Below are 23,228 nucleotides of genomic sequence, written 5' to 3'. Positions count from 1 at the left end.
GATCAAATATTGCAGGAAGTTTAGTGATCACTAATTTAGACCCAGTGAGACAGGTCACAAAGTTCACCCAGGTGTCTGAGTTACACAAGCACACTGCTGCCCTCCTACACCAGTGTCTGCTTGACTGGGGCTAGAAGACCTGAAGTGCTGTTTAGGAGCTTGAGGATGGATCCTGCTGGCTGCTCCTGTTTCTACCCCCCAGCAATCACAGTTCCACAGGCACACACAGACACACCAGAATACAGGCAAAAAGGGGCAAATTTTGGCTCAGTCTCCAGAAGCTTCACAAAACTGAGCCTAGTCATCCAGGGTTTTATTGTCCCCTGAGCCTTTCTGCTCTTCCTCTCTCGCTCCCTTCTCCCCCAAGCAGGAAGGACCCCCATGAGCAGCCTGAAAGCAGGGAATCACCACCACTGCTGCAACCTCCCAAGGTCCTAAACAGTCTCAGTTTCCATCCACAGAAGCTGTGGGTAGAATGAGGCCCACAGAAAGGACAGACACAAAAAGCCACCTACTGCTGGATGAGGATCTTCACCAGGTTGATGTGACCACAGGTGGCTGCTGCATGCAGTGGAGTCCACAGCTCGTTGTCCTTGGCGTTGACGTTGGCCCCGTGGTTGAGGAGGAGCTTGACTATGTCCTCATAGTTGTCTATGCAGCACTGGGGAGGAAGAAATAAAGACAGATTGGGGTTTTTTAAACTTTGGGAACATGAGGGTTCATATCTGCTCAGCTGTAAAATAATAAAGAGCACCTGGACATGGAGACCTACTTTATCCTGCACTGCTTGGCAAGGAGAGTTAAACATCAAATTGAGGCCCAGGTCAGAAAGGCAGAGCACCTACACTGGGCAGACCAAAGGGTCACTGGTGTTTTCCAGTGCCTATTCTGGCAGAACCAGCAGGGAATAACAGCAAACACACTCACAGCTTCTATTCCACTGGGTCTTCCATATTCAGGAGCAAACATAGCAGAAATTCAATGTAACCAGTAGAACCACATACCAAGGGATGAGCTGACAAGCTGACATTCCCTTTTCTTAGGGAGAATCCCACACACTGGCATGTGATGAGCAAAAGTCTTCTCAGCAGCTCACGCTACCTTACCACAGTTATCTGGGGAGGCACAAATTGGATTCCCAGAATTATGGGGCACTTTGCAGGGCGCTTTTCACTTCCTGAAGAAATACCAGTTTCCTTCCTGCATTTAGAGTATAGCCCAGCAGGCCAGAAGGGCCTCAACCTCCTTCCTTTGGTGAACGTGGAATTTGCTCTTTGATCCACCTCTTGTTCACCTCTCGACATGAATGTGCATGTGATAAAGACATTAAAATAAGATTTATTCTTGTGCAGGAAGGCTGTTGGTGGTCTGTGCATTGCTGCAGACCCCCACAGCTCAGCACACAGTACAGGCTGTTAATGGGGCTGAATTCCAACACACAACAAATATTTCAGCAGCTGACTGACAAGGACCTTTCAGGTATTTCTATTTTGTTCACTATTTGTACATGGAAGTGGAGTTAAAGTCATGCCTGTCACACAGCCAAGTTATCACAGAAATGGAAGGAAGTCACATTCACTGGAAGGAATGCTAATGTGCCCACTGAGGGGCTTCTCTGTGCTCAGGGATTCAGTTAATTCCAGCAGATACAAAGCTCCCATCAGAACTCCCAAATGCACCTTTACAACCTCTCAGTGGGAAAGGTGGGATTCTCCAAGCTTCAGAGCCTGGCTGGGAAAGCAAAGAGGCTGTCAGTGTCTCTCTGAGTGCATCTCTTTGGAGAGGTGGTGGTGGTGGTGGGACCTTTTGTTCTTCCAGGAGCCAGTTTGCATTTTTAAACAAACATTCATGCAGCTTTGAAGAGAGCGGGTGACTGGCAAAAGAATCCAAAATCCCAAGTCAATGGGGGCATTCAGAGCAGGGAGCTCTGGCCAGAAAGCCCTGAGTGCTCGTGTGACAACCACGCCACTGTTGTTACAGGCAGTGGGGGCGGCAGCTGCCAGGCACGGCCAGTCCCACGTGCCTGAGAAAGAATAGAAAAACCCTTGTGGAAACAGCACAGGGGCTCCAAGGAAGGCCACAGACCCACACACCACTATAGCAAGTCTGTGTTTCACTGGTGATCAGCTTCTGCCATCTCATACTGACACTGGAAGTCCCTGAGTCCAGAGCGAGCAGCAGTGGATTCCTCAAGCATCTTGTGTATCGTTTATTTAAATCACTTTCAAACCTCATGGATTGCCAAGGTCTCTAAATTTGAGTTTATCTGTTATGAGAATTGAGATCCCAGTGCTACCTACAAAAATTAAAGAGTGGGGGAAATGCTGTTCACATGTGAAGTCCAGCCCTGACCCTGAGTTCTTATTATCACTGAACAAAACCTGGGATACATCAAGACTTGATCTCAGTTTGCTCCCCAAGAAACCAGATCGCCAGCACAACATGGTGAGGCTTCACTGCTTTAACAGAGGGGGAAAAAAAAGAAATCTAAGAGGTTTCCCTGTTAGACCTGACCAGGTTGGCTGAGTGGGCAGCAGGGAGGTGTGAGCTCCTGGCAGACCTGGCCAGGTTGGCTGAATGGGCAGCAGGGAGGTGTGAGCTCCTGGCAGACCTGGCCAGGTTGGCTGAGTGGGCAGCAGGGAGGTGTGAGCTCCTGGCAGACCTGGCCAGGTTGGCTGAATGGGCAGCAGGGAGGTGTGAGCTCCTGGCAGACCTGGCCAGGTTGGCTGAATGGGCAGCAGGGAGCTGTGAGCTCCTGCCATGACTCACCTGATGCAGCGCAGTTAATCCATCCTCATTGCACAGGTCGGGGCTGATGTTGCTCTTCAGCAGGTAACACACTGCAAGGCAAGGACAGAGGAGAGTCAGAGCAGCCACCCTGCCACATCTCATGCCCCCAGCCAGCCCTGGACAGTGCAATGCATTTCACACCATCAGTGTGGGCACAGCTGCAGGAGCCACAAGCCCAGCGCTGGCATGTCACCGCAGTGAGAGCAGAGCCTTCCTGGCTTTATCCAGCAGAGAGCACCAGCACACAATTTTCCCCCAACTTCCTTCCAAAGGAGACTTAGCACAGTTACAATTTTCCTTCAGTTGTGCTGGAGCAGTCTCCATTTTTGTAGTGTGCTTGACAATGCCTGAGTGCAACCTCTGCACTCCGTGGCCCAGGAGAGCCCAAAGGGGGTCCCGAGTTACAACCATGGAAGAGATTCCTCCCACCATGAGAGGGATGAGGCCTTGCCCCAAGAAGTAATCAATGCATTCAGGGCCCTGCCACATTGAATACACCTGGGCTGCTTTGGACACTTCACTTGAGCTGCTGGGTGTTTGGAGAAAGCTTCCCAAAGGCTTCAGTTTTTAAATCACTGCTTTGGGGGGGAAAGGGTAATGTTTATTCCATTAAAATGCAAATTTCTGAAACACATGAAAAGTCATTAGCCCCTAGGTGAAAAACTTGCACAGAGCAACAGCAACAAGGTTGGCAGAGGGCATAAATTAATAGCAACCCCAGAAACTCTTCAAATTCAACACTGTTGACAGATCTTGATGATCCATGCCCATTTTCTGTTGTTTCCTTGCTCATTCCCTGTTTTTTCTCCAGAGATTTCACCACCTAATGCTTTTCCTACCTCAAATGTCACTGACAGCACGAGCACAAGCCAGAGGTTCATAATCATCTCCCCAGGGCCAGAGCAGCAACAGATATTCACGTCACATCTGATTTGATGGCAGGCATGCAAGCACTGAGTGAAACCAGAGCTGCACAACCAGGAACACTGACAGAGCTAAAAGGGCAATAACTTTCCTCAGAGCTGGCAATCAAAAATACTGCAAGGCTGCTCACTCCAGAGCATCCTGCACCTCTGATCCCTGAGCTGCTGTCAGAGGGAGCTCTTTCCCCAGCACATCCACAGGGAGAGCCATCTGCAGGGCTGTCCCTGGGGACAGAGCACTTCTGGCACGCAAAACAGAACATGGAAAACACACCCACCATGACAGCAGTGATGATTTATGAGGCTTTGTTTAAAAGATCTGGAAAAGGCACTTGCAAGAAAGGCAAATTGAATGCAAAGTGAAATTTTGATTGGAAGCCACTGCTCTGACGTTATCACAAAGGAAGGCAAAACCAGACAGAAGTGAAATAAAACACATCACAGAGTTGTTTCCCCCCTCAAAATGAATGCTGGGATTTACTTTTGCTGGAAATAATTTCAAGGCATAGACACCTGCTCGCTGAAACTGCTGCAAAAAAGCAGAATACAGCAAAGACAAAACTCATCCAGCAGCACAGTGAATCCAAAGCCTTTGTTTTTTTTTCCCAGCTCAAAGGCCAGTGCAGGAAGCCCACGCCTACACTGGACTCACAGCCCCAACACTTGCATGCTGAACAGTAATAAGAGCACTGAACCTCAGCCAGTATATCCAATTTAATGACTCTGCTTCTACTGTTTCTGGCCAGCCCTGAGCTCCTGCTCTCCTAATCCAAGCTGAGTGATAGACGAGTCACCCACCATGGCTCTGCTTGTCTCTTATTTACCTTGGATGCTCTACCATTAGGGTTTTAATTCAATCTCAGTCAGTTAAGTGCCATTGTGTACTAATGACACACAGCTCCATAATCATATTTTGCCTGATTATGGAGATTTGGACAAGTAGATGCTGGCAAATTAACCTTGTAAGTGCTGTCTCTCCATGGGAAGGAGCAGCAGCATAAATCCCAGCTTGTTACAGGGTTTTGTGTCAAAGGCACTGTGATCATGGCTTGACAGAGCTTGTAAGAGGCCCTGAAGGGTTAAGATTCAGAGAAGTTTTAATCTTACCCTAAAGAAGCTTTGAATTCTTCTCTAACCCCTGCAGCAGCCCTCGTGTTCCCAGTGCACCTCCCTTTGGCTCCCTTCTGCCCTCAGGACAAGCTCACCTTATTTCCCAGTACCTCCCAACACACTGAAGACTGACAGCCACAAGACACCAGAAAAGGGCTCAGAAAAGTCAGATAATGCAGCCAGTGGATGTGGTACCACTGAGTCCAGGCAAACAAGGCACAAAGAAGAGATCAGACTGCTTTCTGTCCAGTCCTAACCTGAAGATTGCATGTTAGGGCTCAGGAAATGCATGTCAGGACTCAGGGCAGCACAGGGTCAGGCAGCAAAGCAAGCCCCCATTCCTGCTCACCAGCCCAAGTTCACAGCAGAACACAGCCCCATTCCTGCCCAGCAGCAGGGCATGGGGTGGCAAAGAGCAGCTCCATCACCCCCTCTCCCTGTGAGCTGCAGAGGCACATGGAGGGAGGACTTGGACACCTTCTCCGTGCCCACTCCCCAGGAACAGCCCTTCCCAAACAGCCAGGAAGAACAAGTCCTCCTTTCTGATGAGCTTCAGGAGAAAATGTGCCTTTGTGGGTTATCCAGTGCCCTAAGAATAGGAAAGGGGAGACTCATCTGTGCTGCTGTGCAGTGCTGGGAGCTGCACCCTCACCTGTGGCAGTACAGACCTGCTCTGCTGCTTCACACACAGCATCAGTTACAGCGAGCTGAGAGTGCCAAACACTTCTCTCTTCAAGCCCTGCTGGTGTCCCACACCTTCTCCCCCACCTCCAGGCATGACTGATGCTGTCCAGGTAGGAAGCAAAGCCTTCACTCCCAAGGACACAGATTAATCACTCAGCACCAGCTGATCACCTTCTGTCAGCTCAAGCCTCAGCCTGCGCTGGTGGAAGGACAATCCCCCCATGCTGGTGGAACAGCACAGAAATGAGCCCTCTGCAAGCTCCTGAGCCCCACAGAAGGGGCTCTTTGGGGTCACATCAGCGTGTTCAGCAGCATCAGGCTCCACACTAACACCTGATTAACTTCTTAGAGAGCTCAAGGCCAAAACTGCTGAGCCCTGTCAGAGCTGCACGTGGGCAGAGGCAGGTGGGGAGCAGGGGCTGGGTGCCTGGAGATTCTTCATTACAGGTTGAGCACAAGTTGTGGGAAGCAGTTCCAAAAGCATGGCAAATGAAGGAATGAAAATGATGGCAATAAGAGCTGGGTGAACAAATTGTTGTGAATAATTCATTGCAAATTGTATTAACTGAGCGATCACTCAAATGTATTTTCCATTATTCTCCTTGCTCTGCCTATAATTGAAACTCTCACACACCAAGATGGTGTACATTAATCTTCAATTTCTATTTTATCATTCACATCTGTGCTGTGTTAAATGGAAAAAGCTCCCACAACAGCTGTAAAAATACAGCCTCGGTTTTAAGCCTCCCTCCATCAGATGTCCTGGGGCAGCCTTAGAAAGATTCTCCTCCCCAAACACAGCAAACCACTTCTCAGGAGCTCCTTTTCCTCCCAGCCTCACTTATTCTCCCCAAAAACTAAGAAGCAGGGGAAAGGCAAAAACAACACTGTAAAGGTCCTAAGGAAAATTCAACACAGGGCAATCGACTCTCCAGCCTGAAGAGATGTTGCAGTGCTATCATTTTTTATTGGTGTTACTTCCCACTGAGTTTATTCTAGAAACAGCTTTTCCAGAAAAGTTCTTAAACCAGATGAAGGAAAAAAAGGCCTCTGTTAGTGCAGTTTCCCCTAAGTCAATAAGCTACACCATAAAATCCTGGATACTGTTACACTCCCATCTACACCAAGCACTTGCATACCTCAAGCATTAATAACTCATAAGAAGAAAAGCCAGCTGGAACTGATATGGATATCATGGAGGGATAAAAAAAAGCCAACAGACACCTTCCTGATAGGAGGTCCTGATTCCTCCCAAAAATATATAATGGCAAACTGCCTCTCCTGGCAAGCAGGCTTACCTGTGTGCTCCAAGTTCACGTACACACACAGGCCATTACTTTGCAAAAATCCAGGTTTGTCTCAATCTTTTTTACTCAACAATTTCTCTTTGAAATCACCCAAACTCTTCAAGTTCACCTTTTGTTGAAGCAGGCACTTTCAGGCCACCTTTAAAAGGTGGGGTGTCTACAACAGTACAATAATTTCTGTATGTTCACACATGACTTCACTGCATAAAATGAAGTTTCACTTGGGTTAATAAACCATTTTTACACATTGCTCCAAGTCCCTTTCACCCAAATGCAGCTTTAGTCAGAGACCCAGTGTAGCAGAAGCAGCTCCTTCCAGCATTATTTGTAGTGACACACACACAGGGGTGTTGGCAAATGCCTGCAAAGACTGATCCCAGCCTGCCAGGCATGGGACTGTGGAGGAGCTCAGCTACTTCAAAGCTGCATGTTTACTGCTGTGGTTGTGCAGGGATATTTATTACACAGGAGAAACAATGCCAGGAAAACAGCACTGAAGCTGTGAGTGCTCTGCCAGCTCCCTAGCCCAGTATACAATGACACTCACATTTTACAGCACAGCTAAACTCTGAGCAATAACAGGATGAGCTCACTCAGCCTTATCCTCCACTGCCTGCAATGTACAACTGATAGCCCGTGCTGCTCCATTGATAAACTCCACAGCTCCCTAAAGCTTTCTGAAAGACAGAAAAACCCCTCAGAAAGCAAAATGCCACACTCAGCTTCAAACACAGAGTACACCTAAAAATAAATATGGCCCAGTTTGCCTGCTGAGCCAGCGACTGAGACATCCCATCCTGATTGATCACTGAGCTTTCTCAGGGAGGTTCCAAGCCTGTTAAACACTTCCCACCCAGTTTATAGCCAGGCACACACACTGCTTCTGATATACCCACAAAATCTGGCAAGTCTGGAGAGAGGCCAGCAGAGCCCCATCTGCCTGGTGCCACACTCAGGGCAGGCACTCTGCACGCAGCCACACTCAGTCCAGGGGCTGCTTCTCTCAAGGAAAATCTATTTCTGACTTTGATGCTTTTTATTTAAGAGGGCACAGCCCTCCTCAGCCCTGAGGAGCCTGTTTTTCACAGCAGGCTCCTCCTGCATGATTGGGGGCCTGGTTTATACAAGTTTTATTCTGACAGCAAGTCAGTAAGCTGTACATTTATTTAATGCATAGAGTCCAATTCTTTCTCCCCCTGTTTGTGCATATTTCAATCCATTTTTGCTTTATGCTGTCAGCCCTTACCCATCACTGCAGCACCACAGTAACAGGAGCAATGCTACAAAGGGACAACCTCCTACAGCTGCTTCTCAGATGGATGGGGACAGCCTGACCCCCCACCCTTCTGCATCCCACATTTTTCTTGTTCTGCATGCAGGACTTCAAGCTCTGATAATCCACTTAGTGCTAGTGATGATAAAGCATCTTTCCTCAATGGCTGCCATCCACCTGGGATTACTGGGACAAGGAAATGTGTAAGTTACCCATCTGCAGCCACAGTGCTTGAAGGGTGTAGCAGAAACAAAGCCAAATTTATTTCAGTTGGGAAAAATAAAAATTAGAGGATGCTGCCATCTGACACACCTTTCTAAGGATGTAGTGTCATGTTCAAAAGTATCCTGATCCTCTTCTCGTGTCAAGCCAACAGTGAAATTGGTCCACACTGGAAATGTTAAATACATAAAGCAAAATTAAAGTCAAAGGTTACTTCCCTGGCTTCCCATTTGTCATCTGGTATTGGAAGAATAAATAAATCATTTTGGGATGGTTTTTAAACAGATGATGGGATTTGAAAGGGATGAGTGTTTTATATAACCTTTGGGCTCAGCTGCCTTCAGCAGGATTGCTGTGGGCAGGGAGCCAGGAAAGCAGATTCCCCAATATCACCGTGACAGAAACACCTGGGCTGCAGCACAGCCTCCTCTCTCTTTAGAGACATTTCAGAGTACTTATTTGAGTGGTCCTCATTTAAAGAGTACTAAAATATATTAACTCAGATTTTGGGAGGCATGGACCGAGCAACCCTAGGCCAAGTTTCCCAAGGATGACTCAGGAGCTTGGCACCAGCAGAGCAGTGCTGAGAGCTCTTTTGGGGTGTGAGAGCTCCCAAAGGGAATGGTCCTGCTGAGGTGGAACCACACCAGTCAGTGGCCTGAGCAGGGAACAACAGCACAAAGAAAGGGATGATGGACAGCCACGTTCTCCAGCAGCAGCTCCAGGGGCACCTGCACCCCCCATCTCCTGAGGTCACACCTGGAATTTTGGGTTTGGTGGGCCCAAGCAGGTGAACAACACATCTCAATTTAATTTAAGCTTCAGGCAGAGCGAGACAAAGGGCAGAACAGAACCAGAAACTCAACCAGGACCTCCTGTTCTCCTACTCCTCTGGCTGCTTCCAGCCTTCTTCCTACAAAAAGCACTTCTTGGAAGTCATTACAACACAAGCAAATCCATTCAGACAACAAAAAATCAACACTACATGTGCCTTTTATCTGAGCAGCACAGAGGATCTCACTTGAATACGAGTTCAGAAACAACTTTTGATGTGTTGGACCAAAATCCATCTACTGAGACATGGAGCACTCAGCACCTGTCTGTACCAATCTTGTTAGAAATTAAGTCTTTCAGGGTACTAAAAAGGAAATGCATCACAAAAATTAATTTGCTTTAATAGAAATGACAGCCTGAGAAGTGTTTAGATAAAAGGGAGCGATGGTGTCAGGAGGGAAACTTCTGCAGCTGCCTGTGAAGAGCTTCCCCAGCCACATTAACACAATAACCTAACAGGTGATCAGAGGAGCAGGATTGCAAAGGCCCCCTCCAACCTCCACACAGAGCCAGACTGCCAGGATTTGCAAGAGGATACTCTGATGTGCTCTGTGTAGCAGGAAATAGCTCCTATTGCCACTTAAAAGTGCTCTTAGGTTCCAGAGCCAACAGCCTCTGCCCCAGCTCGGGTTTCAGGCATCCTCTGGCCTCAGCTAAGCAGCTGTATGCTGACCTGAACCACAGGAACGTTTTTCAGAGTTTCAATTATAAAACAGGAAACTTTCTACTCAGAGTAACGGAAGAGAGGTTGTGCTGGAGGGTGGGGAAATCCAGATCTGCTTCTCAAGCTGCCCTGAGCTCATGCTGACCAATTCCCTGCAGGGACAGCCTGCTGACCACATCCCAGGAGCTCCTGGCAGGCTGGGCTCTCCTCCTCTGCCCAGGACTCCTGTTCTGTGTTTCTCTAACCACACTCTGCTCTTCAGAGCTCTGGTCTGCTCTCTCCATCTGCTCTGGCTGTTTCAGTACCTGCTCCATTCTGACCTCAGTCAATCCTGCTTATTGGGGTTGAAACCTCTCTCAAACAACTTCTGCCACAAGCTCCACATGATTTCTGCTTGCCACCACTTGGAGAAGATGAGCATTCCCAGGCAGGGTGATGCAGCTCTGTGACTGCTGGGAGGCCCATGGGAGGCAGCTCCAGAGCTTGACAGGTCACTCAGACCTTAGAAAGGCACAAAAAAGCCCAAGTGGCTGTCTTCACCCAGCCCTGACCTGTGCACAGACACCAAAGGGCAGCCTCATGTGAACTCAGGACAGCTTTTGCTGCCAGCTCTCCTCTGCTGAGCTTGCAGCACTTTGATGCAGAGAAGAAAGGAAGTGAGCACAGGGCTGGCAGCACTTTCCTTTTTCACCTCACTTTCAAAAGCCATCTCCATCAGCTTCCATCTTTCATCTGCACAATACAGCCTGAACTCAGCAAACCCCTTCAGATCAGGGATGGGCAGAGAGAGAAAAGCTCTCCATTTCCTGGCAGCACAACAAAGACACTCCCTCGAGCAAGGAGAGGTCTGGGGTCCAAGCCTGCAGCAGCTCAGAGTGGAGCTCTGAGCTCAGGACTCTACCAGCCTTTGGGGCAGCCTGAGAGCCTTTTACTCAACATAAGAAGAAAAAGAACTGAAAGTCTCCTCCAGAAAGTGCTTTGTCTTAGTGCTCCAAGCCAGGTCACTGATGTGAGATGAGCACTCCAGTCTCCATGCATACACTGATTTATTTATTTATTCTTAATTCATTGCTTTGTGTTTACATGCTGAGCTTATTATAATTCTATGTATTATGCATTATCTGAATATATTGTTGTAATATATATTAACAAAACACATAGTTCAAACCACCAAATTAAAAAATACGTCATTCCTGCAGCTCCTACACAGGTTTAAAGCACCCCACTTATCAGAGCAGTACCTCTGAACACTGAAGCCACAGCTCCTTGATGCTGGGAACAAGGAGGTACAGGCAACAGCAGGGAGCAGAGAGAGCACAATATATCCCACTTAGAATCTTAGAATTGCTAAGGTTGGAAAAGACTTTTAAGATCATCAAGTCCAACCACCTGTTGACTTCTCTCCCTTCATCCCTGTGAGAGGACTCTTATCCTGGGATAAAAGACAAGTCTCCAGTCAGAACTGCAAGTGAAATGCCTCCCCCAGCCTCTGCAGCAGGAGGCAGCTCAGAGGAGTTCTAGTTTTCATTTCTGCACCAGTGGAGAACAGCTTCAGTTTGCCAAAGTATATCACATTTCCCAATAAAATGGCAGTTTGCAAAATAATTAACAGCCATTAAAATTCCCCATTAAGTTTTGCCACTAGCAACAGCAGGACCATTCTCCTCCCAGCAGCAGTGAAAACCCTGCTTATTTCTGTAGTAAACCCAGTGCTGTTAATGAGCCATTTTAGCCCATCCTGTTTGTTTCTGAAAGCTCCCTCACAAGCAGATCCCTCTTATCAGGGAGTTTTTCATTACATATTTAACACTACAAGATCCTGAGTGCCATGGACCACCTTTGAGCTGTCACAGAGCAGGAATGGTGACATCCATCTTCTGGGCATGAATGGCAGACTGCTCTGAGCTCACTGCTCCCCTTACACCGAAGAGTAAAGGGGGAGTAAAGGAGCCTCCTTACTCTCTCCTGCCATGCTGCTTGAGGAGAACAGACTACATGATCAAATTAACTAAAATAATCCCAATTTTGAACATTAAAGCAAGAGGAAATCTGGGCTCCAGCTTTGCACCATCCCCCATCAATTCTGCAGTTTAATATTTTGACTTGAACATTTACAGGAACAACAAAATGCTTTAGTAGCTCAACCCACCTGGGTAAGTTCATTAAAGTAATTAATGCTGAAGTGGCTGCTTACAGCTCTGCTGACAGCACTAATTACAGGCTGCAGAGGCGGATCCCAGTGACAGCAAAGGAGCTGGCATGGGGATGGGCAGATGTGCAGCCCTGTGCCATCCCTGGGCTGGTCACAGCACTCCCTGGATCCTCCTGCTCCTAACTCCAAAATTCAGCATCCCCAGCACTGAGTGTAGCTGAGCAAATCCTGCAGCTTCCGCTGTTTTTCTGCAGGCCAACACCCAGCAGAAGAGACCTGGAGCATCCTCCTAAACACCTTTTGGAGAGCAAGCCCTTCATGAACAGGAGTAGGGCTGGCTAGCCAAGGGGCCCTCACAGAGGAGAGCAATCCAAGCAATCCAAGTGTTCTGCTTCCTGGAGACATCACAGACCATTTAATCTGCTGTAAAATGAAGTGGGAGGGTTGTACTCTCCCTCACTAAACCAGGGGTAGAACATTCCTCACACAAGAAGTCCTGTCCTGAAGGCATGGGCAGAGACCCCCACATGCTCAGTGTGACTCGTGCCACGAGCATCTGTGTCTGTTTTGGGAGATGCAGGAGATCTGATCCTCATTGCTGGATCTGTGATCAAGCACAGCTTGATTTTGGTTCACCTTTGTCTGGAAAAACCCCAGGCTTAGAGAAAATTATTATTTTTCCAGTCAGTTGTTTGTAAGAAATGCTTTTGATACATTTCCCACATTTCACAGGCTGAGGCAATCCCACTCCAAGCCTCCATCAGCACCCAATTAGTGCTACAACAGAGGAATCCTGTTTCCTTCTGTTCATCTGATCCCACAGAATCATTCCCAGGGAAAGGAGCCCACCCCACCAGGAGCATCCAGCGAGGCTGGATCTCACAAGCAGCTGCAGCCAGTACAGTTGTGTAATGGAAACCTGACCCACAAACCCTGAACCAAATTCTGCCTGTCCCCCTTTGAGAAGTGAGCACGTGAAGGTCGCACACATCTTCTGCCCTGGCTGCTGCCACCTCCCAGAGCTGTGATCCCAGCTTGGCTCCACATCCCAACAGGACTGCTGCCTCTCCTCCATCCAGCACAGCTGGCAGGAAGAGGACTGTCAGAGTTCAGGCCATCCCTCTGGCTGCCCTGGATTGCCAGGACCCCTGCCAGGGGGCTCAGAGACCCTGGCACAGAGCCCAAGACCCCTGTGACTTTGATTATGACCCATAGAAAAAATTACCAACCTTATAGGAAGATCTGCAAGCCACAAAAGTCTAAGTAGAATAATGGTTAGTTTGTCATGGGGTGAAAAATAGATTTTTGGGGTTTTTAGAATGGGGGTTCAGGGGGCAAGGTTGAGGAATCTGGGCGTGTCCAGCCTTTCTCCTTCTTCTTCTTGGCCTCCAACTTCTGGGTGATGGTGGCACTTTTAGATTGGTTTAGAGTAGCAGCTCACTGTCTAACACAGGTGATGGGGATTGGGAAGTTATGGTAAATAATGTACACCTAGTTTTTAGTATAAAAAGATAACACTGCTCTGGGGGCAGGCAGAGTGCCTCTGTCTGACCTGCTGGATGGACCTTGGCAGCCAGAGAAAGAATTTTATAGATAAGAAACAATAAACAACCTTGAGAATGAGAACTGAAGAGTTCTGACTCCTTCTTTGACAGCTGGGCTGGAAAAAGAGACTTTCTAACACATCTGGGGTCACTGTGAGCAGCAGAAGCCCTGAGAGAGGGCCACCAGCAAAAAGTGAGTTAAAAATGAGCCCTGGTTGCATAAATTGCATCATCTGTGCCTGCTACAGCTCAGGGATGGAGGTGGTTTGGTGGCCAAGCTCTCCACAGACCCCTGGGTTGAAGGACACACAAAGGAGCAGCTGGTGCTGCCTCTGCCACCAAGCAGGACATCAGCAAGGGACATTCCCCAGCACACACCCCCCTCATGGAGCTCACAGCCTGCTCTGGGACACTACAGCTGAGTGGTGATCAGGGTGACAGCCAGGTGACACGGAGAGGTTTTGGGACAGCCAGCATTAACCTCTTAGCTGCTGGAGCCTTGCTCACCAGTGCAAGGCCAGCTCCTCAGGAGGGCTCCTTCTCTTCACAGCCCCAATAACCAGATTGGTTTGAGGTGTTTTGTGCCTGTGATGCACAGCAGCACCAAAGGCATTAAGAAGAAGAATATATTGCACCACAGAGTCTAAGAAATAACTCACCCATAAAAGCAGAGATGAAAGCTCAGCACATGCAGGCAAATCCCAGCAGCTGGGAACTGCAGAGTCACCCTGGCAAGGGGACAAGAGGCAAGGCAAAGCCATCTCCTCCTCCACCCCAGCACCAGCCAGGACAGCCCTGCCCAGGTGGGAATATGGACACACCTGAGCCCCAGAGCAGCTCTGCAAGGTGCACAAACCTTCCCTTGGGTTTCTGTTCTGCAGTAAAATTCCAAAAAGCATTAGAAGGAGGCTCTTCAAAGGACTGTGGAAGGAGCAGGAGCTCTCATAAGGAAGTCCTTACACTGTCAGCAGTTTTGAGATGCTTTGCAACCATCTGACCCCTCCTTCCCCATGCAGCATATTTAACATTTAAATCAAGGAGTTTCTTCAGAGAGTGGACTGGATTTGAATGACAAGGCTTCCCAGCTGGAAATCCTTTCTTTTCCCACAGTCTTGCTGAAAATAAGGAGAAGTTTGCACATTGCCAGCAGTGATGGACAGGGGCCAGGCTGTGCTGACCCACTGACCAGTCCTGCTTGGCCACACTCCTGGGCCAGTCCCACGTGCCCATGGACACAGGGCACAGCACCTCCCCTCACAGGGGACACTGCCCCCTCACAAGGGGAACAGCTGGATAAAAGCTGCCCTCTTGGACTATCCCAGGAGAAAAACCAGCCCAGTCTGCAGTTAGGAAGGGGCTACATGAGCCAGTGGGGAAGATGCTCCTTCACCCCCTCCTGCCTTTCCCAGTGGCAGTTTGAGTGTGTCCCAGACACCAGGAGCACAGTGAGAGAGGTTTTAGCCATCACATGTAACCCCAGTGGATAACAACTCCCTAAACACCTGATTTACTTAATGACTGTGGCAGCAGCTTCCCAAAACTGTGATTCCAGAAGTACTCAGGGCTTTGCTGCTGCTCCCATTTGCAGCCAAGCCCCAGAGCAAGGCAGGAACGCTGAGATTTCCCCCAGCTGCTCTTATCTTGTCTCACAGAATTGGAAAGCGGGACCTATTGAGAGCACACAAACAAGCCATGGCATTCACTGAACTCTGCTGTAAATCACTGCAGGGACAGGCTCTTCATGCAGGAGTGACAAGGAAGATGTGTCTGCAATGGTTTTATGGCACATCAGCACAGAAAATGGTTTTGTGTCCCTAAAATGTCACAGATTTTAATCCTGAGCTAATTTTTTCCTCTTTTCTATGCTGTATCATACATCACCACCATCAAGAGAGCAGAACTCTCAAAAATCAGATTTCCTGAAGCTAGAGTACAAGAAAATTATGTTTTCTACAGCAAATCAGTTCAACAGAGGCTCAATAAAACATGATTGATAATTAGTGTTTTCTTTTTGGCAGCTAGTAGCAATTGTCTTCTCCTTAAGCCTAGTGCATTTGCAAATTTAAAACTAATCTGTCCAAAAATGAAACAAAACATCTGCCAAAAAAATTCCCAGTGAATATTGGTTAAGATTTATGAAGTTCCACAGCAGAGTGTCACCTGCTACAGCATCAGCCAACTCATCAGTAATTAGGGTAGAGCTGAGACAGCCTTGTGGAAAGAGCCATCAGGCAAATGGAAAATGGATGGGAATAGCTAAATCAGTTTAGATTTCCTTAACAGAGGTAGATCAAAAGAAAACTAACCTGATTAGGAGGGAGAGAGACACTGATCCAGATTCATGGAACAAAGCAGAACAGCTATAAAGTGATATTTATGCCTGTTTTTCTTTCTAGGGCTGCACAAAGCATCAGCATGTACCAGTAGATCTGGCCCAGATTTAGGGGCTAAGGGTAGTCCCTTTTAAACCAGGACAGCTTCTCTTCTCCAGTTTACTTTCCCAGTTAAGCAACTGTCCAAAAAAAGGAAAAAAAATTAAAATAGGCCATAAAAAAAAATCCATCCAAATTCAATTAAATGGAGTGGGTGACAGTGACAGTCAGTGCCTGCTGGCAGTGCCATTCTCCCTGCTCAGGGCACCTTGTCCTGCTTGTAGCAGGGCAGGGAGGATTGCAGAGCCCAGCTTTGGGCACAGCCCATGTCAGACAGCCCAGCTCTGGTGCCAGCACTGCCAGGTCCCCATGGATGCCAGGGTGGCTCCGTGGCCCCTGACACCAGGCAGGGCACCTCAGTGCTGCTGGTGGGATGCTGCAGCAGTGAATATTGCAGAACAGAACACACACAATGCCCCAGGAGCACTGTGCTGCCTTCCCAAGGAAAGACTGACACAGACCCTGCTCCTAGACCCCCACCACCTCCTCCTGCAGCAAACCCTGTGCTGCACAGAGCTGCCACCACAGACCCTGCTCCCTGCACCAGCCACCTCCTCCTGCAGCAAACCCTGTGCTGCACAGAGCTGCCACCACTGCTGGTCAGGGCTCATCTCAGCTGAAGGCAGCTGCTCAGTGACTTTGGGCTCCTCACTTGCCACCCCCAGCACCCTGAGCCATCCCAGCACAGCCACAGCCTCCCCCTCAGCCCCAGGGCAGGTGCCTTTGCAGCAAGAGCCACCCTCTGCCAGGGTAAAAAGCTCCATGGAGCCACTCCTGCTGTCCCCAAACCCCACGGGAAGGGCTCACTGCCCAGAGATAAGGACAGCACAAAAGCTCCCTGCCACCAGCAGGCTCAGAGAAGGCCACCCTGGCAGTGTCCCCACATGCTCTTGGCAGCCCTGCTGCTTTCCAGAGCTGTGAGTGTCCCAGGGGATGTGTGAGCACAGGTACACAGCATTTTTCCAAAGCAAGTACACTGCCAAGCCTGGGACACTTTGGCTCAGGTTAAACAGCCGTGCCCCCAAGGCAGTGTTTTACAGCATTGCTCTACACCACACATGTGCCCAACCCAAAGAGGGGTTTGTGGCTGAGGAGGCTGTGCCAGAGCCAGGGCAGGCTGCAGCACTCCCCCTGCTCTGACATGACACCTCCAGCTCCCTCTCAGCTCCTCCATAAGCACTTCCCCAGCAAACCCTCTCACAGCTCAGTGCCTCATCCTGCTGGCTTCCACCCCAGCTGGGCAGAATTCACACACCCCAACAAGAGCAATTTTGGGATGCCCAAAATAAAAGAGCCCAAAGTCCTCTCATATTTTAGTGAGAGATTGAGGTATTTGCTGGGTCCCCAGGACGAAGGAGGAGTTGAGAATCTGACTCCATGTTCTCTGAAGGCTATTCTATTCTATTCTATTCTATTCTATTCTATTCTATTCTATTCTATTCTATTCTATTCTATTCTGCTATACTAAAACTATACTAAAGAAAGAGAAAGGACACAGACAGAAGGCTACAAAGAATGATAATGAAAACTCATGACTGACTCCTCAGAGCCTGACACAGCTGGCTGTGATTGGTCATTAAGTAAAACCAATTCACATGAAACCAATCCAACAATCACCTGTTGGTAAACAATGTCCAACCACATTCCAAAGCAGCAAAACACAGGAGAAGCAATCAGATCATTACTGTTTTCATTTCTCTCTGAGGCGTCTCAGCTTCCCAGGAGAAGAAATCCTGGAGAAAGGATTTTTCGGAAAATATGACAGTGACAAGAGATAAACAGGCCTGAGACCCTGCATGAGTCCCACCTTCCTCCACACTCCTGCATGTGTCAGATGTCACCTGGCACCTCCCAAGGAGCTGATATTGACTGGATGTCATTAGGATCTAACATAGAAGCTGTGGGACAGAACAGAAACACTTTGCCCACTGCAGTGCCAGCAAACACCCTTCTTGTGCCCTGCAGTCCCAGGATCTCGGGTGACCAAGCTGCTCTTGTCACATCCCAGTCACAGCCAGGGCTGGGCTCTTCACCCCACAGCTCAGCCTGCTGGGTTTGCAGAGCCTCTCTGGCTGTGGCACCTTGGGATGCTCCATGCAGAGCTCCTAGAGGGAACAGCAGAGACAGGACAGCTGACAAACGAGGCCACAGCCAGGAGCAGCATGGGACAAGGAGCAGCTTTAACCAGATTTGAGCAGCTCAGTGGGCAGGTAAACAGGATCCCCACTTCTTTCCTGTTCCACAGCTGGAAAACCCACAGGCCCTTCCTGCAGGAAGGGAAGGAGGGTGGGGAGCCCACAGCACTGGGGTCAGCTTCCAAAACTGGGAACTGGCTGTCCCAGGGAACCACTCCTGCCCATGGCACACACAGGATGTTTCCAGTGCTGCTGGGAACTCCTGGCTCTGATCAGGGTGATCCCTGAGGACTCAAAATGCCAGGTCAATATATTTCAATACCCACAGGGCAGTGATTAATGGGGTGGTCTGTACAGCAGCATCCAGCAGGAAGGAGCTGAGTGGACTCTGGATCCTTTGGAGCACAGTGCTTAGGTTGCTTGCACCAGCCCTGCTCCAGCCTGGTTGGCAGCTGATGGTGCCCATGGCAGAGTTACCTGCACACAGCTTCTGTCCTGTCCTGGCTCACACCTGCACCTCTCTGGACACATCCACGTTTTGAGTGGGTGGGGAAGATTGTGGCACCTTCAGAGCATTTCCAGGTGGAGCAGCAAGGGTTGGAGGTGAGCTGCTGCCACTTGCATGGTTCTGGTTGCAATGATGGGGGCTGACACACCATGGCTTGTGTCAGTCTTTTAAATTATCTGATCTGAAGGATTCTCTGTGTCAACTGACCCAACCAAACTGATTGCAATAAAGGCAGAATACCCAAATATCTTCAGAGGTTTGTGCCAAAATGCTCAGGGATCCCCAGGGGTGCTCCTATGAGAGCACCCAGGACAGCTGGGTGAGCAAGGTGGTTGTGGGAGCTTTGTGAGAATGACACCAGGTGCCACACCTCTGGCTCAGCACCCTTGCCCTGCTCTGGGCACAGCTCCTTCCACCTCCACCTGCAATCCAGGCTGTCAATCCCACCCCACAGGAGAAAAATCAGCCAACAAATATTGCCCTTGAGCTACAAGACAAGTCTGTGGATGTAAGCAAAGCAAGAAATATTTCCTGTTCCCTTGTTCCCCACAGGGTAACTGACAGATCAGTGCTGCAAACATTCCCATTGCTGAACACAGGGCAAATCCTACAGCACTGATTGAGACAGTGCAATGATGAGCCAAGCCTTGAATTAGTGCTACAGGTCCAGTGCTGACCTGTACTCAGATGAACCTTTCCTGCCTCTGAAGAGTGGTAGAAAATTGCCACAAATGAGAATAATTTGGGTCAGGGGACAGAGCAGCAGCTTTTTCATAGCTATTTCACAACTGCATGATTGAAGTTATAGGAAATAAATTTCCTGTGAAAGCACAGGGAATCCTGCTTAGGTGCCTTTTCAGATGAAATTTGAAAACCCATTTGCCCTTCTAATAAAAGCAAAATGGACTTCCAGCAGCTCTCCATGACCCACTGGCACCTCCCAGACCAGAGCTGCTGTGGTTTTGGCACAGCATGCAGCAGCAGGTTGCAAGCTGGCTGGTTACAGCCTAGACTGGAACTTCCTATCACACTCAGGCCTTGCACCAGCTTCAGGAGGAAAGAAACCCCTGTGCTAACAACCCTGACAGGCAGGAGGATGTCACTGCAGGTCCATGGGGACTGTCCTCCTTCACTGGGGCTCTGGCTCTTTCTAACTCCTGCTATTTCAGGCTGTTACACCCACATTTTAATTAAAACAAGAGGCCCATTTAAGCTCCTGTGGAGCCCTGCTCTAGCCTTGCTAATTAATGACAAACTGACAGGATCTGAGATGATAAAATAAACCAGGTCTGAAAAGTTTGAGGGGCACAGGACGAGCCTGAGCTCTAAGTAGGTTGAAGCTTGCTCTCTCTGTGGGAGCACTGTGTGCTGCCCAGCCCCAGGTTCCTGAGGGGGGTCCTGCTCTCTGTGCAGCTGATGGGCTCTCCAGAGGGTGAATCACAGCACCCCAGGTCAGACCTCACCACACAAGATTCAGACAGACAGGGGAAGTTCTCTCCAGGTCCCTAACCCAAGTGGAAGGGCTGTTCTTCACTGCAGGCTCCCTGCTCCTCTCCAGCCCCAAGAGGCTGAGCTGGGATGGATTTCCAGCTGAATTCCTTGACCCAAGTGACTGGGCAAACCACAAACACCCTGCAGCAATGGAACCTTGGTGCTCTGTTCCTGTGCAAGGATTTTACTTTTCATTCCTCATTACTGAATAGGGTAAAACTTTGCTGTTTTTGATAAGGATGGGTTTGACACAGAGAATCCTTCAGATCAGATAATTTAAAAGACCACAAATACACCAAGACATTGTGTCTCAGTCCTCATCATTGCAACCAGAGCCATGCAAGTGGCAGCAGCTCACCTCCAACCCTTGCTGCTCCACCTGGAAATGCTCTGAAGGTGCCACAAAGGACAGGACAGAAGCTGTGTGCAGGTAACTCTGCCAGGGACACCATCAGCTGCCAACCAGGCTGGAACAGGGCTGGTGCAAGCAAGGAGAAGGTGTGACAGTACCTTAGAGGCTAATTCCTGCTCTAGCCTCCCCCTTTCTAAGAGCTGAACTCTATAGCAGTAGCCCTTAGGACAAAAAAAAAGAGTGTTGTTTTGTTTGGTGGGTGGGTTGCTTGGGGTTTTATTATGGAGGAGAACTGTGGTTAACATTTATTTTTACTAATGGGATTTCTCTTGTCAGCCCAGGTAAGGGCAAACCAAGATAAATGAGACTTTGGAGGTTTCCCACTGCATTTCAGAGCTTGATGCTCTCACACTCAAGGCAGGGACCTTTATGCTCTTTGAAAGCAAAGCCCAGCACAGCAGCCCAAACCACCAGGGAAATGTGAATTAAGGCCTGGCTTGAAAACCTTGGCCCAACTGAGAAATGCTGTGAACTGCTATAAAAAGCTATTCAGAGCAGGAGAACCACCCCAGAGTAACTAGAGCCCATTTCCCACAGGAGTGGCACTTGCAGCCAGCCCACCTCACACTGTCCAGGGAATCCAGAGGCCAAATGCAGCCACCAGCAGCTGCAAATTGCAGGGACCTCAGTGGAAACTGCATCCACAGGCTCAGAGCTGCACATGGGCTCTTGTTGCCCGAATTAAAAGGGATTGCAAGGTGCTTGATTGCATCTTGGCTCTTGATTACAAATGCACCAGCAGCCAGAATTAAACAGTTTGCTTCCTGGCCTATTTAGCATCCTTTAGTGCTGGGGTAGAGGGTGGGCAAGGCTTGGGGGATGTTTTTATATACCAGCATCTGATTTTTTTAATTTTTTTTTTTTTTTTTGCTCAAGACACTCTCAGAAAATGGTAACATTTCCCAAAGATCTGGCCAAGCTCCAGAGGAAAAAACAAGCAGTGGAAGTGTCTGTAGAAGCATCTCTGCACTAGGCTATAAGGCTCTGCCTGAACCAGCTGCCATAGCAACTGCTATTAAGGAAAGAATTAGAGCATTCTTCATGGAAGTAGGAAAACTCCCAGTCAATAAGTGTAATAAGTGTAAGGATGAGATGCAAAGCAAAAAAAAAAAAAAAAAAAACCAAAAAAACCAAAAACACCCCCCCCCAAAAAAAAAAAAAAAGAGGATAAATATAAGCAAGTAGGAAAAATAGGCACAACTGAATGAGAAGCAGGACTCCTTGCACAGGTAGATGTGCTCTGGTGTTGTGGAGATGCCTATAAATACACTAAGATACCTAACTCCACCCTCATTAGCAAGCATTTTAGATACAGTTGATCCTGCCTTGGGGCAGGAGGTGGATTACATGACCTCCTGAGGCCCTCTCAACCTCTATTTTCCATGATTCTAGGAGGGAGAAATCTACACCAGCTGAGCTGAGCTGGCCTCGCTCCAGAAAGGCAGGAATTTAAATCTGGAAAAAAAATAGATTTAATCCACTTTTCAAGTTCTCCTTGACCAGGAGAAAGGGGCAGAAAGCAGAGCCTGCAACCACAGCTTAGAGGCAAAGAAATGCATTTTCAGCTGTACCAGGGGTACAGCAACAACATCAGGTTTCACCCTGCAGGAAGGATTCACCCCAAAAGTATTCATTTCTCCACCAAGCCTCATTTGCAAAGAACAATCAGATAGGTGGCTGCAGACCTGTGGTTTTGGCTGTGGGCTGCTGTACAAAATACACTTGAAAAGAGAATGATGCTGCAAAAAGCCAGCGAGCTCTGAGGAGCAATCAGGCTCATGTCCCACATCCCTTGGATTAGACCCCACAGCAGAGCAGGACAGAGCCTTGGCTCTCAGAGCTCACAGCCAAGCACAGAAAGCACCAAATTCCCCTCTGGGTTCTGCTGCTTACTACACAGAAGACACCAGAGTCCCCAGTGGAGCTGCTGTTTATGCTCTCTGATCCCTCACTACTGGAGTGGGACAAAATATCAGAATAAATTGTGTGAGACTCCATTTTCTTCATGTGGAAAAACCTATTCCTTAGTCACACAACTCATTTTATAGCCTTTTTACAGAACTCATCTGCACCTGTAATTGGTTAATAGTTTTCTCGACAATTACCCTATTAGTTACTAAAAGGTATTTTACTTGTCCATCAAACTCTCTGTTCTTCAATTGTTTACATATTTCCTTCACTGATTTTCGTGGGGCAGATTTAATGTTTATGTAGATGCTAGCTGTTTTTCACCCAGGAATAGACTGTTATGTTAACAAACTGTTCACACCAAGATTGTTTTCACATGGGGACTTGCAAAGTACTGGCTGCACTTAAAAGAAATGACAGGCCAGCCATCAATCTAACAGAGCAGGCCTGATCTTATGAAGCCTTTCTTTGATAATGTTTCTACCTGACTGCAACAACAAAACACACCATGAATCAGAGCACAGGAAACAACACTCACCTGGAAGGCAGCCAGGCAGCAAGGAACACTCTGCCTGCAAGAACAGCCCCATGTGCCATCTCCTGGGGCAAGGACCTGGCTGGGCTGTAGTGCCAGCCCTTCCAGCTGTTATCCCAGTGAGCAGGAGCCAGGTGTGCTGCTCCCAGTGCTCCATCCCACTGGTCCCCTCCTGCACATGGCAGGCAGTGGTCCTCTCAGGAGGATACACAAGGACAGCCAAGCTGGGGAGTTACAGCCTAGCAAGAGCCACTTGGTGGGGAAGATGAAACAGGAAAGCCTTGTAGATATGATTGCCTGGCAA

The 23,228-nt window shown here is 48.6% G+C and overlaps 1 protein-coding gene across 2 annotated transcripts in view; it reads right to left on the bottom strand.

Moving 5' to 3' along the window:
* The window catches only part of PPP1R16B (protein phosphatase 1 regulatory subunit 16B), a 60,354-nt gene that overhangs the window by 11,705 nt on the left and 25,421 nt on the right, over positions 1-23,228 (bottom strand). For both annotated transcript variants that reach the window (XM_030232824.2, XM_030232823.2), the window contains 2 exons: positions 2,770-2,840; positions 516-661 (listed from right to left, as the gene is read on the bottom strand). In XM_030232824.2, coding sequence (XP_030088684.1) covers positions 516-661; positions 2,770-2,840 — 217 coding nt within the window. The remainder of the gene's footprint in view (positions 1-515; positions 662-2,769; positions 2,841-23,228) is intronic.

The sequence above is a fragment of the Serinus canaria genome, chromosome 20 (genome assembly GCF_022539315.1).
Source record: "Serinus canaria isolate serCan28SL12 chromosome 20, serCan2020, whole genome shotgun sequence".
NCBI lineage: Eukaryota > Metazoa > Chordata > Aves > Passeriformes > Fringillidae > Serinus > Serinus canaria.
Note: the sequence above shows the minus strand (reverse complement) of the source record. Positions and strands in the feature narration are given on the sequence as shown.